General features: G+C 40.5%; 1 protein-coding gene across 1 annotated transcript in view; it reads right to left on the minus strand.

Annotated features, from left to right (window-relative positions):
- Positions 1 to 17,786, minus strand: part of BRINP1 (BMP/retinoic acid inducible neural specific 1) — a 259,794-nt gene that overhangs the window by 10,745 nt on the left and 231,263 nt on the right. Inside the window, exon 6 of the mRNA XM_040442821.1 lies at positions 7,184 to 7,406. Within this exon, the coding sequence (XP_040298755.1) occupies positions 7,184 to 7,406 (223 nt within the window). The remainder of the gene's footprint in view (positions 1 to 7,183; positions 7,407 to 17,786) is intronic.

Consider the following 17,786-nt stretch of genomic DNA (forward strand, 5'->3'; position numbering starts at 1 on the left):
AATCAGTGATACAGTCCTAACCTCAGTATCTGAGGAAAGGGATTTAGGGGTCATTATTTCAGAAGACATAAAGGTAGGCAGACAATGTCATAGAGCAGCAGGAAATGCTAGCAGAATGCTTGGGTGTATAGGGAGAGGCATTACCAGTAGAAAGAGGGAGGTGCTCATGCTGCTCTACAGAGCACTAGTGAGACTTCATTTGGAGTATTGTGCCAGTACTGGAGACCATATCTCCAGAAGGATATTGATACTTTGGAGAGAGTTCAGAGAAGAGCTACTAAACTAGTACATGGATTGCAGGACAAAACTTACCAGGAAAGATTAAAGGACCTTAACATATATAGCTTGGAAGAAAGACGAGACAGAGGGGATATGATAGAAACTTTTAAATACATAAAGGGAATCAACAAGGTAAAAGAGGAGAGAATATTTAAAAGAAGAAAAACTGCTACAAGAGGACATAGTTTTAAATTAGAGGGGCAAAGGTTTAAAAGTAATATCATTAAGTATTACTTTACTGAGAGAGTAGTGGATGCATGGAATAGCCTTCCTGCAGAAGTGGTAGCTGAAAATACAGTGAAGGAGTTTAAGCATGCATGGGATAGGCATAAGGCCATCCTTCATATAAGATAGGGCCAGGGGCTATTCATAGTACTCAGTACATTGGGCAGACTAGATTGGCCAAATGGTTCTTATCTGCCGACACATTCTATGTTTCTATGTTTCTATCTATTGGTATCATAGTCTTCTGACAAGAATATTAGACTGAGTCTTATGACAAGCCTATTTGTGTAGCCTTTTGAATGGAAAATTTGCGATTAGAATATTCGCGATCTACACTAGGATGATATCTGACACTGGGAAGGCTGGGTAATAACTCAGTGATAAAATCTGACACTGGGAAAGCTGGGTGATCTACACTCGTGATCTACACTGAGTTAGTACCCAGCTTTACCAGTGTCAGATATTATTACTGACTTACTTCATAATTATTACATAATATTCTATATATTGCTATATATTTGTTTAGAATATTGATTTTGAGCCAAAACCAGGATTGGAGCCTCACAGACATAAGGTATAAGGGAAAGATCTGTTCTTTGTTTAGTTTATGCTCAAAATCACTGACCGAACACTGACTGTGTGAATAAGGCATAAGGATGATCAAATCAATTTTAAACTAATCAGATTTTGTACTAATTTCACAGAAATTTCCTTATAAAACAAATCTGAAGATTTTTACTGTCCATATTGCCCAGCAAAACCACGAGGGAGGAAGATGGATGGTAAGATAAATTTGCGAAGTAGTGGAGGGTAGAGCTCACCCTGATTGGCTCAGACGTTGACATATACCCTGGTTCACCCAATCGGGAGGAGGGGCAGCAGGCAGAGTGGCGTCTGTGCCGAATGAGAAGAATATCATTCTGCTTTATACTTTATACTTGTAACCTGGCAGGAAGCTGTGTTATGGCTCTGCCTCTGCAGACATAACCCATTGATATACTGCACCAGGGTCAGGGAGAAAATAGATGATAAGGACAGTATACAAAGATTTTAGGGTGAGAATAAGAGATATATTTGGAAATTGGGGTATATTAAGGGGTGTAATAAGGGAGAGGGAATGAGAACTGGTTACTATCAAGTGTATTTTACGGCAGGCCACTGTCAGCTCCCCATCTGGCAACTAGTTCTACATTTCAGATTCCTGCCAAAATAGGAAAAAAAGAAGTTTCATTGCATTCTTACAATCATTGAATAATTGTCCCTGTAGAAACCATTTTGTATTTGTGTTATATCCATGTTACTGAACATGTACTGTACTTTTCATTTTGTAATGGAAAAAATAAAATGTTACATTTTTGCAGACTTTGCTTATGCCCCAAGTCTCAGTGATGTAATAGATATATATGCCAAATTATAAGAAGATTGGATAATATTTTTTGTAAAAGTAGGCAAAAAATATGATTTTTCAATGTTAAATACTTTTATTGGGAAAACTAGAAATCACAAACTTAAAATAATATTAAAACTAGACACTAAGATTAATAGGTAGTATGAGAGGCAAAACATGTGTTATATTAATCAACTTTGAACAATGCAATCCCTTCTTTTGTTAGCTTGGTGACGACTTTTCTGTGATGCTCAACTACCCTTAACAAGAATTATTTTAGTTCCTGACCGATTCGTTAAACTTTGTCATCAGAGCAATTCCTCTTTCTGCGGTATCATTGACCACCTTAAGGGTGTTCACATGGCTTCTTAGAAAATCACTGCAGTATTCTGTCACATTGTGGATCCCAAACAATTCAAAGAACGTCTCTGTTTTATTAGTAACAAAATGGCTTAGGTCTTTTCCTTAAAAAAAAATTGTTTTTTACCCTCTAATGTTTTAATTTCCTTTTTCTTTGCAGGTTTGGTTTCTACATTTTTAGACATATTTTCCTTAACAGCCTGAGTAATACTTTCGTCCAAAAAAGCCAATCCTACGTTTTTTTCTGACAGACACCAAAGGTGTCTCTTAGCAACTGTGAGAGCACTTTTTTTGACGTCTACATCTGGGTAAGTGCTCAGAAGCTGTAGCATATCCAAATAATTCTTTGGAGCCTATCGACTTACAATTGCCTCGTGCAAAAAGCTCACATATATGAGGCTGACAAAATGTGCAACCCATTTCATTCATTTCATTTCTCGTTGAGGAATAATCAAATGTTTAGAGAAGAGGACAATTTTAAGTGCTTATAATGCCTTTGCCATCCACTTTGCTTGATGCAGAGCCCCTGGTATCCTGAAACTGAAGTCGTTTTCAGACCAACCTCCTAGGTACAGGAGTAGTAATAAAATTAATCAATGTGTACTATTGTTCTGATCCATCATATAATATTTAGATTAACAAAACAGTGAACTTAAAGAGGACCTTTCACCGATTATTACACTATGAACTAACTATACAGACATGTAGAGCGGCACCCGGGGATCTCACCGCACTTACTATTATCCGTGGGCGCCGCTCCGTTCTCCTGCTATGCCCTCCGGTATCTCCGCTCACTAAGTTATAGTAGGCGGCGATTCCAGTCACTAAGTTATGGTAGGCGGAGTCTGCCCTTGTTCTGCTCTAGTGCTGGCCAATCGCAGCGCAGAGCTCACAGCCTGGGAGGTTATTTTCTCCCAGGCTGTGAGCTCTGCAATGCGATTGGCCAGCGCTACAGAAGAAGAAGGGCAGACTCCGCCTACCATAACTTAGTGAACGGAGATACTGGAGGACATAGCAGGAGAACGGAGCGGCGCCCAGGGATAATAGTAAGTGCAGTGAGATCCCCAGGCGCCGCTCTACATGTCTGTATAGTTAGTTCATAGTGTAATAATCGGTGAAAGGTCCTCTTTAAATTAAGGCTATAATGTAACAAAACACGAAAAAAGTCAAGGGGGTGAATACTTTTGCAAGGCATTGTATATAAATATGCTAAACAATGTATATGAACACTCTTCTATGGAATAATTTATTCTGAAGTCGGTTTAATTTTACATATATCTTTTAGCACTCAATATGATAAATTTATGGGGATGTTTTGTATTGTAATTTATATAATTATACGGAATGTTGTATTGCAAATATGTGCTATTTAGAAGGCATCGAAGTAAAAACAATTCTGGTCCGGATATTTAATACTTCATGGTCATGAAAAAACGCCGCCCCCATTATAAGGGATGATATAAAAGAATCAGATTGAGATTAATCCAGTTAGCACGTAGACCCGAAATGCATTTGCTTTAATCAATCTGATACATCAGATGGAGACATAATAGCGATCCTACCTGCAGCAATTTTTCGTTACCCCCTGAAGCCATCGATGTGTTCCCCACAGTGAAAACACATACGGGCTCCCCAAAGCGCAGTCCTAAAAGCAGAGCTCTGCATACTAAGGGAAAGACGAGGCCGGCAACAGAAGCATTACCAACAACGTGGGAACTAATCCGAGCCAGATCTTGGGAGAAGTTGCAACAAAGGAAACGCTGATATAGCCAGCAGCACGGCAGTCTAAGGAGACACTAAGATATTACCTAGAATACCTCCAAAGAAAGATCGCTGGGGTGGTAATGTATTATTAACCATTGAGCATTTTATTGTGTATTATCAATCAATTCCATGTGTTTTATATATGAACTATTAATAATTGAAGATATATACATAATACAAGAGGATTAATTACCAATGACTATTGATGAACTATTAACCAATGATTTACTGGTATGGATTCTATACAATAATGTTTACATAATTCATCATTATAAAGAGGAACCATCAGCATCCAATTATTTGTGTACAGGAACAATTCATTATTTTCAGTCTTTTACAAAAGAACATGAAATACTCTCTAATCTGAATAATCTATGATCAATTTACAGGAATTAAATTTTTTTATATGAATCATGATGATGCTGATGATCTGACCCTCTAAAACATTATATGCGAGGGCCTGCAGGTGAAATGACCCTCTAAAAAATTGTAGGTGAGGGCCTGCAGTTGAGCTGACCCCCTAAAAGATTGTAGGTGAGAGCCTGCTGGTGAGCTGACCCTCTGAAACATTATATGTGAGTGCCTTCAGGTGAGCTGACCCTGTAAAACATTGTAGGTGATGGCCTGCTGGTGAGCTGACCCTCTAAAACATTATATGCGAGGGCCTACAGGTAAGCTGACCCTCTAAAAGACTGTAGGTGAGGGCCTGCTGGTGAGCTTACCATCTAAAACATTATATGCGAGGGCCTGCAGGTGAGCTGACCATCTAAAAGATTGTAGGTGAGAGCCTGCTGGTGAGCTGACCCTCTAAAACATTATATGCGAGGGCCTTCAGGTGAGCTGACCCTCTAAAACATTGCAGGCGAGTGTTTGCTGGTGAGCTGACCCTCAAAAACATTATATGCGAGGGCCTACAGGTGAGCTGACCCTCTAAAAGATTGTAGGTGAGGGCCTGCTGGTGAACTTACCCTCTAAAACATTATATGCGAGGGCCTACAGGTGAGCTAACCCTCTAAAAGTTTGTAGGTGAGGGCCTGCTGGTGAGCTGACCCTCTAAAACATTATATGCGAGGGCCTGCAGGTGAGCTGACCCTCTAAAAGATTGTAGGTGAGGGCCTGCTGGTGATCTGACCCAGTAAAACAATATATGCGAGGGCATGCAGGTGAGATGACCCTCTAAAAGATTGTAGTTATGGGCCTGCTGGTGAACTGACCATCTAAAACATTACAAGCAAAGGCCTGCAGGTGAGCTCACCCTCTACAACATTAGGAGTGAGAGCAGACTAATAGGCATGTTGATATGATAGCAGAGGAGGAGGAGGACAAGAAATGGAAGATTGAACCATATACCCTTTTTTGTGGTAGAAGGGGTGCATGGGAATACTGTGTATTCAGTACATTATAAAAAACACATTTAGGGTCCATTCACACGTCCATAGTGTATTGCGGATCCACAATACACCCGGCCGGCACCCCCCATAGAACTGCTTATTCTTGTCCGCAAAGAATAGGACATGTTCTATTTTTTTGTGGAGCCGCGGCCTGGAAGTTCGGGACCGCGCTCCACATCTCTTCCAGCACCATAGAGAATGAATGGGTCCGCATCCGTTCCCGATATTGCAGAACGGATGTGGACCCATTTGCAGACGTGTGAATGGACCCTTAAAGTGCCTTTATGTTCAGTCGCTTTCCTCTGGTGGAGTAGAGAAGTCAGGGGCAATCCAGGCCTTGTTAATTTTTTTAAAAGTCAACCTGTCAGCATTTTCAGTTGACAGGTGGATGCGCTTATCAGTTATTATGCCCCCAGCAGCACTAAATACCCGCTCTGACAAAACGCTGGCGGCAGGGCAGGCCAGCACCTCCAAGGCGTAGAGTGACAGTTCGTGCCACGTGTCCAGCTTGGACACCTAGTAGTTGTAGTGCAGCTAATGTCACTGTCCGCAGCGGACAACGTCTACGGAAAAAGAACCCTGGATGTCACTGATATTTTTGGGATGCGCACACGTTACACAGGAGATGTAGAGCAGATAATGTCGCTGTCTGCAGCGGCCTAACTATTGCACGCTATTTAGCGCAGGATGTGCTAAATAAAGATGTTGCTGCCACACACAATAGTCCTTAAAATGACTTTTGGGTCTGTAAAGCTTTAGAAATTTAGTGCAGGTTGCGCTATAAATATATATTGCTGCTTCCACACACAACAATAGTCCTTAAAAGGACTTTTGGGTCTCTGACAAGTTTTTCAACTTCCCAAAAGAAAATTTCACTCCCTACACTATCTTTCCCTTCCACATCACAGCTCTCCCTAACACTGAGCAGAACACGTGTCATCGGGTGCTATATAGCACCCGATGACATGTTCCGGCCAACCGATCACTGTAATGCCAGTAACCAACATGGCTACAGCATTACAGTGAAGGTCAGTACTTACCTGCACGTTTATTGGCTGTGTAGCAGCCAACAAACGTGTGGGGAGGAGACTCTGGTGTTCATTCGAGAATGCTCGATCAACACTATTATTGATTGATGCTGCATATGCACATATATGAATTTTGATTGATTAGAGTAACTACTAGATCTCCAAATTTTTTATTATTTATATTTTTTCGCTTTTTAATTGTTTTTTAATGTATGATATATTAAAGTATTGTTAGAGAAGTACTGATACTGTTTACATAGTTTATCATGCTATTCTGGATGGTAGAGTGCCTGTCACTAGATTAAATACTACTATTTTAAATACGTACTTGGCAGTGGGTGTGCCAAAGGCAGTGCACCTCGATCTGTATATCAAGGAAGTTGAGCCTCTGTAATATATTTTTTTACGTTAAAGACCAAGAAGGACCTGGGAAGCAGCACTGGAGCCGTGGTAGATTGGTGTGGTGAGTATTACCATTTTAACTAACTCTTAGCCCTTTATCAAAATAATTTCCCCACTGAAAAACTCCTTTAACCTTTTTCCATATCACTTTTAGGGCATATTGAAATCATAGAGGGATTTCCTACATTATCAAATAACTCTTGCTCTGACAGTCCTGGCTCTTCAATGTATCACATGGTCGTACATTAATTTGAATAATGATGTATACTACTGATTTCTTCTGATTGCAACCAAATTATTTATTTCATATTATACAAAGATTGTGTGTAGTAGTAGGAACTATTTACCTTTCTCTGGGTAGCTGGTGATTTGGATTGTGTCGACAGCGTAAGCTAAGGCCAAATAACTTTCGTGCTGTATGCTGCATCTTTTGACGTTGTATTTCCAGTGAACTTTGCAACAGTTTATAATGGTTTTGCAATTCCCAATCATTTCCCCAGTGCTGGTGAATGGCTCCAATGCTTAAAAAGTGACTGTTGGGTAAGCGTCTCATGAAGGACTTAAACTCATCTGTGGAGGTAGAGAAGATCAATTTTGTAGAGAAAAAATACAAAGCAATACAAAGAAATAGGTAGGATATTCAAAATTTGTAAGCCAGGTTTTGGAAACACAAACGACATTGGAGAGGTATGAAAATGGCAGGAAGAAAAACAGGAAACATTTATTTGTAGTCACACAGTATCAAGCCAACAAGAAAACAGTGAGTATAATAATAATAATAATAATAATAATAATGATGATATCTAATTAGCATTTTCGTATGATACAGCAGAATCTGAGCTTAGATTATCAGCTTTCAAACAAGACCCGGCCCATATGTCTATCTGCTACAGATCCTGAGATACTGTATGAAGGATTGAAACAGCCATTCCCTCTTTAGCTGGCTTTGATCTCAGCCAGCGAGGAGGGGGGCAGCGGGGGAGTTGACAGACTGCAGGAGGAAGGCAATATGGACTTCTATGCATGCTAACTTTCCCTCTCTCCTTCATCAATCACAAAGCATACTTTCTCTCTGTCACATGTTTTTTTTTTTTTACAGGAATGAAATGCGAAGATGACCAATTGCTCATATTATCACGCTCTGGGAAAATTAGGCAATTAATTGATGCCACGACCAGCATTAGAATCACAGTGTCAAATAAGTCACACCAAACACTTATACCTTATGCACCCAAGCTTTAATAAAGTTTCCATTTCACACAGTTCCTCCCGTCCATATCCTATCATATGTAGAGTGCTTCTGTAGAGATAACATTTACACGCTACAGTAATAGCGATAAGGAATATCACTAGAGATTAATATATCAACCCTCACATGGTTATCAGAAGAAAAAAAAAAATCTGGGAGGAGATGAGTAAACCTGTTCTGAACAAACCAAATTTGTTATTAATTTTACAAAATTTCTGTTGCCAAACGAATCCAAGGTTTTGCAACTGGCTTTGGACGAATAACATAAAAATGTCCCCAGTGCCATTTTACTATGGAAATTGGAGCGGATAAACGGGAGCTGGATGAAAATGGAAGATCACATGATCCTGAGAAGGGGGGACACTTGCCCTGATTTGCTCGGAGGCTGACAGACAGCCTAATAACCAATCAGGGGCAGGATTTTGAAAGGTCCTTCAGCAACTGAGCTGAAGAGATGCCATTCTGTGCGCAGCTTTTGATCTGATAGCATGTGTGTTAGGTGTGTCTGACAAATTACAGACACAAGACACTAGGTGTGGTAGGGAGATAATGAGGACATAATAAGGTAGATTTTGAGTTTTATCAAGGAAAGTAATTAGGGAGGGAATGGTTTCATCCTGCTGCTAGATAGTGAAAAGTTCTGAAAAGTCTGCAATTGAATCAACAAAATCCAGCAACAATCTCATATTTTCTGTAAATGGACAGCCACCCCTTAAAAAACAAGTTTCTACATTTCATAAGTGTTTTATAGACTTACTGCCAGCACATACAGCATCAATAGCAATATATTATGCTGCAAACTCTGAGCAATTGCCCCTTTTCTTTTTCTGAAAACCATACCGTGCATTTAGTAAATGCGTTCTACTGCAAAAACAGCATTTACATGCCAGTTAACCATTAACACATTACATTGTGTCAAGATACCGTGCAGTATTAGTAAACACGTTTTGCTCTAATAACAACATTCATAAACCTATTTCATTCCACCCATTACATTAAAACCAGGAAAAAATATATAGGGGATATACGTCCAATCTATTAGTGAACTGAATACATGTAGTAAGAAGGTTAAAACAATTAAAGTTTATTAGTCATCAGTATTAAAAATACATACGGGGGTGTATGACCTACAGAACAAAATATATAATAGGCTAACTAAGAGGTCACGTGTAGTTCACAATGACCATATAGGTAGAGCTCTGTTTTTATTCACACCTATTGCATCATTGTTGGTCAGGTGAACACTTATGTATTGAGACCTACAAACATGAGTGTTCCAGAGATTAATAAGGCACTAAGGCTCCCTTCACACATCCGCAATTCCATTCCGCATTTTGCGGAATGGAATTGCGGACCCATACATTTCTATGTGGCCCCACGACGTGCGGCCCCGATTCTGAATTGAGGACCCATACTTCCGGGTCCGCAATTCCGATCCTGAAAAAAATAAAACATGTCCTATTCTTGTCCGCAATAGCGGACAAGAATAGGCATATTCTCTTAGTGCCGGCAATGTGCAGTCCGCAAAATACGGAACGCACATTGCCACTGTCCGTGTTTTGCGGATCCGCAAAACACACACGGATGTGTGAATGGACCCTAATAGTGTATCGTGCCACAATCCTGGAAATCAACCTCAGGACAATATTATAATATCCAGTGCCAGACTCACTCAGAGCAACAGGCTACAAATGGATACATTCATGTCACCTACAAGATGGCCATCACAGCACCGATGCGGACAACTGAGCACTCTAGTACGCCAACTCTCAAACTAGAGTAGTGCAGCTTAGGCAGGCTTAGTTTCTTTGGTGCCTTTCTAAGTTTTAATGGCTCCTGATGAAGTGCATTGATCCTATGCACAGAAACACATCGAGCCTAATATCTGTCCACACTTGCTGACAGTTTGGACTGATACATGGCTGTTTACTAGCCACATTAGCAGCCCATTAGACTGTCTGCGAATGTGGTATTAACCCCTAACACCTCTGCCAGTTTGCACTGATGTTTGGCTGTGTACGAGCCATATCAGGGTTTTTGCCATACTGGCTTTGTGTGTGGCACCTATGTTTTGCTGTCCCTGGTAGATGGCAAAGTGCACAGCCATCTTGTAGGTGACATGAATTATCCATTTGTAGCCTGTTGCTCTGAGTGAGTCTGGCACTGGATATTATAGTATTGTCCTGAGGTTGATTTCCAGGATTGTGGCACGATACACTATTAGTGCCTTAATAATCTCTGGAACCCTCATGTTTGTAGGTCTCAATACATAAGTGTTCACCTGACCAACAATGATGCAATAGGTGTGAATAAAAACAGAGCTCTACCTATATGGTCCATGTGAACTACACGTGACCTCTCAGCCTATTATATATTTTGTTCTGTAGGTCATACACCCCCGTATGTATTTTTAATACTAGTGACTAATAAACTTTAATTGTTTTATGTTTTAACGTCCTAACTAAATGTATTCAGTTCACACATTACATTACGAAAATGTGAACTAGTGAATTCAATGCGCTGCAATAACAGTATGTATATACCAGTTGACCGTTAACACATTGTATTACATTAAGATATTATGCATATTAATGAATGTATAGTGCTGCAATAGCAGTGTTTATATACCTGTTTCATTCCATCCATTGTATTGTGTCAAGATACACCATACATTATTAGTGAACTTGTTATGCTGCAGTGACAGCATTTATATACTGAACCTTATTTATTCCACAAATTGTATTACCATTTTAAATGGTCAATATCAATGTGCAGTGTGTTTGTAGAAGGGAATTAATGTTTATTTGCACCTCTGTCTGCAGATTACAGAAAATACCACTTGCAATTTTGCTAGTACCATTTAATAATCGGTGTACCCGAACCTGTGACTTTATATATTTATATTGGCCTCAGAAAAAAATGTCTGGTAAATGGAAAAAGTGGGAAATAAAAGACCCAGGCATCATGATCCAAAAGTCATAATGTGGGTGCCTGTGGAGGTACAAACAGCAGTAGCAGCACCAGCCATCCAGCCAGTATTAATAGTATTAGTATACGCTCTCCACATTATTATTAAGGACAAAAAGGATAACACTGTGGACTGGATGGCTCAACCCTCCTCGTAGTCTCAGCAGGATGATGTTGAGGTCATCTCTGCATCTGATATCGTGCCTTGGATCCCATCAGTTCTCCTGGTCCTCCTCTTTGCAGCCTTAGAATAGCATTCCACTTGCATTCTCTCCGCCTTCACTGCCACTCCTAGTGGGGGCACCTTCTTTTTTCATAAAAAGAGGCAACAAAACCGCATGTGCTATGGAAGATACTCAAAAATCTCCCTGTTTGGGAACAGTCAGTGTTTGGGCTGTCACAAGGTGGAGGTGGGCAACTAAATGCATAGCTGTGTTGGTGTTGGTGGTAGTAGTAGTGCACTTGTAACCAAGGTGGTACTGGTGATGGTAGGGCAGTGATAGCCCTGAAAGAAAGTGACACTTGGGGTTTATACAGAGCAGGGAATAGGGAGGGGAGGGGACAAGGAGCCCAAGATAACATATCATAGTCTGATAAAAGTGGCAAGAAGAATGAGGATTTTGACAATGATTGTGTGTTGGACAGGACCTGGGAGGCAGATCAGGGTGCTGAGGAGGAAGTGATACCTGAGATGGAAACTGGTAGCCATGGCAATAAAGAGCATAGGACACTTACAGTAAAAACCTTGAAAACACTGCAGGGACAGATATGATTCTACTATGGTCAGCTCAGGAACTTGTGATGCCGCTGATATTATGGGACAGGTTAAAAACATGCTCAAAAAATGAAAGATCCAAGCCAAGCTTGGTTGCCTCTAGCTTTGTTAAAGTATTTCCCATTTGGCAGTTTTTCTCTACCAGCAGACAAAAGCATTGCCATGTGCAAGATCTGCAAGATGAAAATAAGCCATGGACATTTCAAACACAAACACAGGCACCATGGCAACTGGACATACTGTAGATTTCTCGAAAACGTTTCACTCGTTCTTCCAACGAGCTTTCTCAGTTCTGAGTGACTGTACAGGAATTCTCTGGGAATAAATATGTAACTGAATCAACATCTGGTAATTATACCCAGCATGGGGTCAGAGGTCATTATACCCAGCATGGGGTCAAAGGTGTTGATTCCATTATCCTAATTGTTGTCCGTAGGTGATAAAGACTTCCCAGAAAAAGGTGTCAAGACCGCATTCTATGTGGCAGACAATAGATGTCTAACCCCCCCCCCCCCCCCCCCCCCCGCCTCTATTCAAGCTTGGCTTCTCCATTAGGTTCGCTACAATAGGTGAGACTGGCAATCCCATAGCACAGCCATGTTTTTGTTTTTAGAACTTGTCCTTATACTTGAAGTAGGTGGTACTCAGACAAAGGTCCAGTAAGGCACACACTTGGTCTGGGCTAAGTTCTGTTCTGCAGCCTAAGGTGTTGTCTAGTAGCAACTGTTTCCTGACTGTTTCAATTGCCTCTGTAGTGGGTATGCAGGTGAAGAGGGATGTAACATCATAGGAGACCAGCAAATAGGAGACTAAACACATAGGAGACTAAACACAAGATGGACAACATTGTGTACCCAGTCCAGTGCAATGAGAAATGCTCAGAACTGTATATCAGCGAAACAAAACAACAACTACATCAGCGTATGGCTCAGCACAGAAGAGCCAAAACCTCTGGTCAAGATTCAGCCGTGTGCTTACATCTAAAAGAAACAGGTCACACCTTTGAAGACAGTCAAGTACGTGTTTTGGATAAGGAGGCCGATTGGTACAAACGAAGTGTGAAGGAGGTCATCTACGCAAAAATGGAGAAGCCAAGCTTGAATAGAGGCGGGGGGGTTAGACATCTATTGTCTGCCACATACAATGCTGTCTTGACACCTTTTCTGGGAAGTCTTTATCACCTAATGACTCCAATTAGGATAATGGATTCAACACCTTTGACCCCATGCTGGGTATAATGACCTCTGACCCTATGCTGGGTATAATTACCAGATGTTGATTCAGTTACATATTTAATCCCAGAGAATTCTTGTACAGTCACTCAGAATTGAGAAAACTCGTTGGAAGAACAAGTGAAACGTTTTCAAGAAATCTACAGTACGTCCAGTTGCCTTGATTTATACTTTTCCAGATATACCATGACCTGGATAAATGAGAACCATCACAGACACAGGCACCATGGCTCTGTTGCAGCACATGAAGCATAATCACCCATTCCAGCAGGAAAATAGAACTTGCAACCAGCAATAGGAGCAAGAGTGTTCTCCCTTTCCTGTTCTCCTTTGCGACAGCCAGTCGGCATCCACATACAGTACAGTGTCCTTGTCATCATCATTATCAGTAGAGATGGGCAAATTTAGCAAAAAGTCGATTCGCCGAAATATTTTTTTGTACATTTGGTTCGATCCGAATATATTTGCGGCAAATTTTATTAAAAAACAGCTAACTCCTGGCTGCAGAGAGCCTTTATAGTGGTGTATAACACTGTGCCTTGCAGTAACACGCATAGGGAGTCTGCTTTGGTAGTGAAATAATACTGTGAGTTTGTATGGCATGCAGATGACAGGTGTCACTCTTAGAATCACTGCACAATTAACTTATTTGGGCAGTCACAAGACCAAAACTGACCAAATAACTCAAGTAGGAACTCAGCCTTACAGGTCGATGTTAGTGCCAAGAAGAAGCATACTCGTTTTACACAGTCGTCAGCTGATTCCACATAGATGTCGACAGAACCTGTTCTTTTAAACGCTTATACAAGTAGAGCCCCCCCGACAAAGTGCAGAGGGTGTAAGCAGTAAGTTTGTGTTGATGTCACTGATTATTTTGCCTTCCCTCTGATCCGTCAGAACAATAACCCCCAATAAACGGATCCTGTCTGTGGAGCATCCGCCTTCACTCGGTCAGCATTTGGTCAGTAATCCATCAGTATTGCTAATTCCCCAAAAAAACAGGAGTGGATCCAAAACAGAGATGACACGTGAATGGAATATTTGCATGTCTTCTGTGTTTTGTACCCACTCCTGCTTTTGGCTACCAAATCAGAAGCCAATTCTGATGGGACCACACAGGCCTTACAGCTGCTACACAGTGTGGCAGTGGAGCTGCCAGAGGGCCACATGAAGGCCATTCAAAGGGTGTATCTCACCCAGAGGAGCCTGGGTAAGAACAGAAAAGTCCCGGCAAAGCATGGAAAGGGGGTGTTGTTTGCATCAGGAGTGTGTCACCAAGGGGCCCGGCCTTGGTGGAGTAAAGGCCCTAGATATAGGTGGCCACTAAGCTAGACACCAAGCTACTTAGCTTAGCTGGCTCCAGCTAGTCCAGGGCGGGCTTTTACTGAGAACAGGCAATGTGTTGGGTGGGTGCCTGTTCCCCATCCTCCACTCCGGGATTTAAGAATATGTCCATGTCCAGGAATGCTATTTAACCCCTTAAGGACTCAGCCCGATTTCACCTTAAGGACTTGGCCATTTTTTGCAAATCTGACCAGTGTCACTTTAAGTGCTGATAAATTTAAAACGCTTTGCCTTATCCAGGCCATTCTGAGATTGTTTTTTCGGCACATATTGTACTTCATGACACTGGTAAAATGAAGTAAAAAATAATAATTTTTATTTATAAAAAAATACCAAATTTACCAAAAATTTGTAAAAAAATGCAAATTTCCAAGTTTCAATTTCTCTACTTCTATTATACGTAGTAATACCTCCAAAAATAGTTATTACTTTACATTCCCCATATGTGTACTTCATGTTTGGATCATTTTGGGAATGATATTTTATTTTTTGGGGATGTTACAAGGCTTAGAAGTTTAGAAGCAGATCTTGAAATTTTTCAGAAATTTTCAAAAACCCAATTTTTAGGAACCAGTTCAGGTCTGAAGTCACTTTGCGAGGCTTACATAATAGAAACCACCCAATAATGACCCCATTCTATAAACTACACCCCTCAAGGTATTCAAAACGGATTTTACAAACTTTGTTTACCCTTTAGGTGTTCCACAAGATTTAATGGAAAATAGAGATACAATTTCAAAATGTCACTTTTTTGGCAGATTTTCCATTTTAATATTTTTTTTCCAGTTACAAAGCAAGGTTTAACAGCCAAACCAAACTCAATATTTATGGCCCTGATACTGTAGTTTACAGAAACACCCCATATGTGGTCGTAAACCACTGTACAGGCACACGGCAGGGCGCAGAAGGAAAGGAATGCCATACGGTTTTTGGAAGGCAGGTTTTGCTGGACTGTTTTTTTTTACACCATGTCCCATTTGAAGCCCCCCTGATGCACCCCTAGAGTAGAAACTCCATAAAAGTGACCCCATTTTAGAAACTACACCCCTCAAGGTATTCAAAATAGATTTTACAAACATAGTTAACCCTTTAGGTGTTCCACAAGAGTTATTGGCAAATGGAGATGAAATTTCAGAATTTTAATTTTTTGGCAAATTTTCAATTTTAATCCATTTTTCCCAGTAACAAAGCAAGGGTTAAATGGCCAAACCAAACTCAATATTTATGGCCCTGATTCTGTAGTTTACAGAAACACCCCATATGTGGTTGAAAACTGCTGTACGGGCACACGGCAGGGCGCAGAAGGAAAGGAATGCCATACGGTTTTTGGAAGGCAGATTTTGCTGGACTGTTTTTTTTTACACCATGTCCCATTTGAAGCCCCCCTGATGCACCCCTAGAGTAGAAACTCCAAAAAAGTGACCCCATTTTAGAAACTAAAGGATAGGGTGGTACTAGTTTAGGGTACATATGATTTTTGGTTGCTCTATATTACACTTTTTGTGAGGCAAGGTAACAAGAAATAGCTGTTTTGGCAGCGTTTTAATTTTTTGTTATTTACAACATTCATCTGACAGGTTAGATCATGTGGTATTTTTATAAACCAGGTTGTCACGGATGCGGCGATACCTAATATGTATACTTTTTTATTTATTTATGTGAGTTTTACACAATGATTTCTTTTTTGAAACAAAAAAAATCATATTTTAGTGTTTCCATAGTCTGAGAGCCATAGTTTATTCAGTTTTTGGGCGATTATCTTAGCTAGCATCTCATTTTTTGCAGGATGAGATGACGATTTGATTGGCCCTATTTTGGGGTGCATATGACTTTTTGATCGCTTGCTATTACACTTTTTGTGATGTAAGGTGACAAAAAATGGTTTATTTAGCACAGTTTTATATTTTTTTTTTTTACGGTGTTTATCTGAGGGGTTAGGTCATGTGATATTTTTATAGAGCCGGTCGATATGGACGCGGCAATACCTAATATGTATACTTATTTTTTATTTATGTAAGTTTTACACAATAATATCATTTTTGAAAAAAAAAAAAAAATCATGTTTTAGTGTCTCCATATTCTGAGCCATAGTTTTTTTTATTTTTCTGGGCGATTGTCTCAGGTAGGGACAAATTTTTTGCAGGATGAGGTGACGGTTAGATTGGTACTATTTTAGTGGGCAAACGCCTTTTTGATCGCTTGCTGTTGTACTTTTTGTAATGTAAGGTGACAAAAAAATGGTTTATTTAGCACAGTTTTTATTTTTTATTTTTTACGGTGTTCATCTGAGGGGTTAGGTTATGTGATATGTTTATAGAGCCGGTCGATACGGACGCGATACGGACCCTTATTTTTTACCAATTTTTTTTTACTTTATTTGGGGAAAATGAAATTTTTGTTTATTTTTACTTGAAACTTTAAATTTTTTTGGGGGAAAACTGTATTTTTTAAACTTTTTTTTTACTTAATTTTTTGTCCCACTTTGGGACTTCAACTTTTGGGGGTCTAATCCCTTTTACAATGCATTCCAATACTTCTGTATTGGAATGCATTGGCTGTATGAGTAATACAGTGAGTATTACTCATACAGCTTCCGGCCTGTGAGATCCAGGGGGCTGGATCTCACAGGCTCGTCACCATAAGGCAGCGCAGATGCCTAAGAAAGGCATCGCGCTGCCTTCCATGCCATCGGGTCCCCCCTACAGCCGCATGGGGACCTGATGGCACCTCCGATCGCCGGCGCATAAGCTAAAAGCCGCAAACCACAGGTCTGAATTGACACGGGGGGAAGTCACGGCGTTGTGACAGGATGCCCGCCTTCCTGTTCCGATTAACCCCCACAGCGCCGCAATCTAAATGTAAACTTAGGACGTATCGGTACGCCCTGGGTCCTTAAGGACTCGGCAAAATGGGGATTTTGTGTATAGAGCCGAGGAAATGGGTTGCTAGATGGCCGCTAGCACATCCGCAATACCCAGTCCCGATAGCTCTGTGTGCTTTTATTGTGTAAAAAAAAACAATTTGATACATATGCAAATTAACCTGAGATGAGCACCATATTGTACATATATAGCACTATATTCTACATCTTCGAGAAATCTCCAATATTCGCAATAGAAATTCACGATTAGAATATTCGCAATCAAAACTGGTGGCAATAACAGTACCCGCTGAAGATGGTGGGTGAAAGAAGGAACACTTGGCATCAGATGTGTGGCATCAGGTGGGTGACATCATCAGAATAGTAGCTGAGGCAGGTAGCCAGAAGAAACTGGTCTCTTTTGTCAAAGTGTTGGTGTGGGAAAATGGATGATGATTTAATTCGATGCATCAGGCATTGAATTGGAAGGTGGAAATCCTGACTGATCCACGCCTGATTCATC

The sequence above is a fragment of the Bufo bufo genome, chromosome 8 (genome assembly GCF_905171765.1).
Source record: "Bufo bufo chromosome 8, aBufBuf1.1, whole genome shotgun sequence".
In the NCBI taxonomy this organism is placed as follows: Eukaryota; Metazoa; Chordata; class Amphibia; order Anura; family Bufonidae; genus Bufo; species Bufo bufo.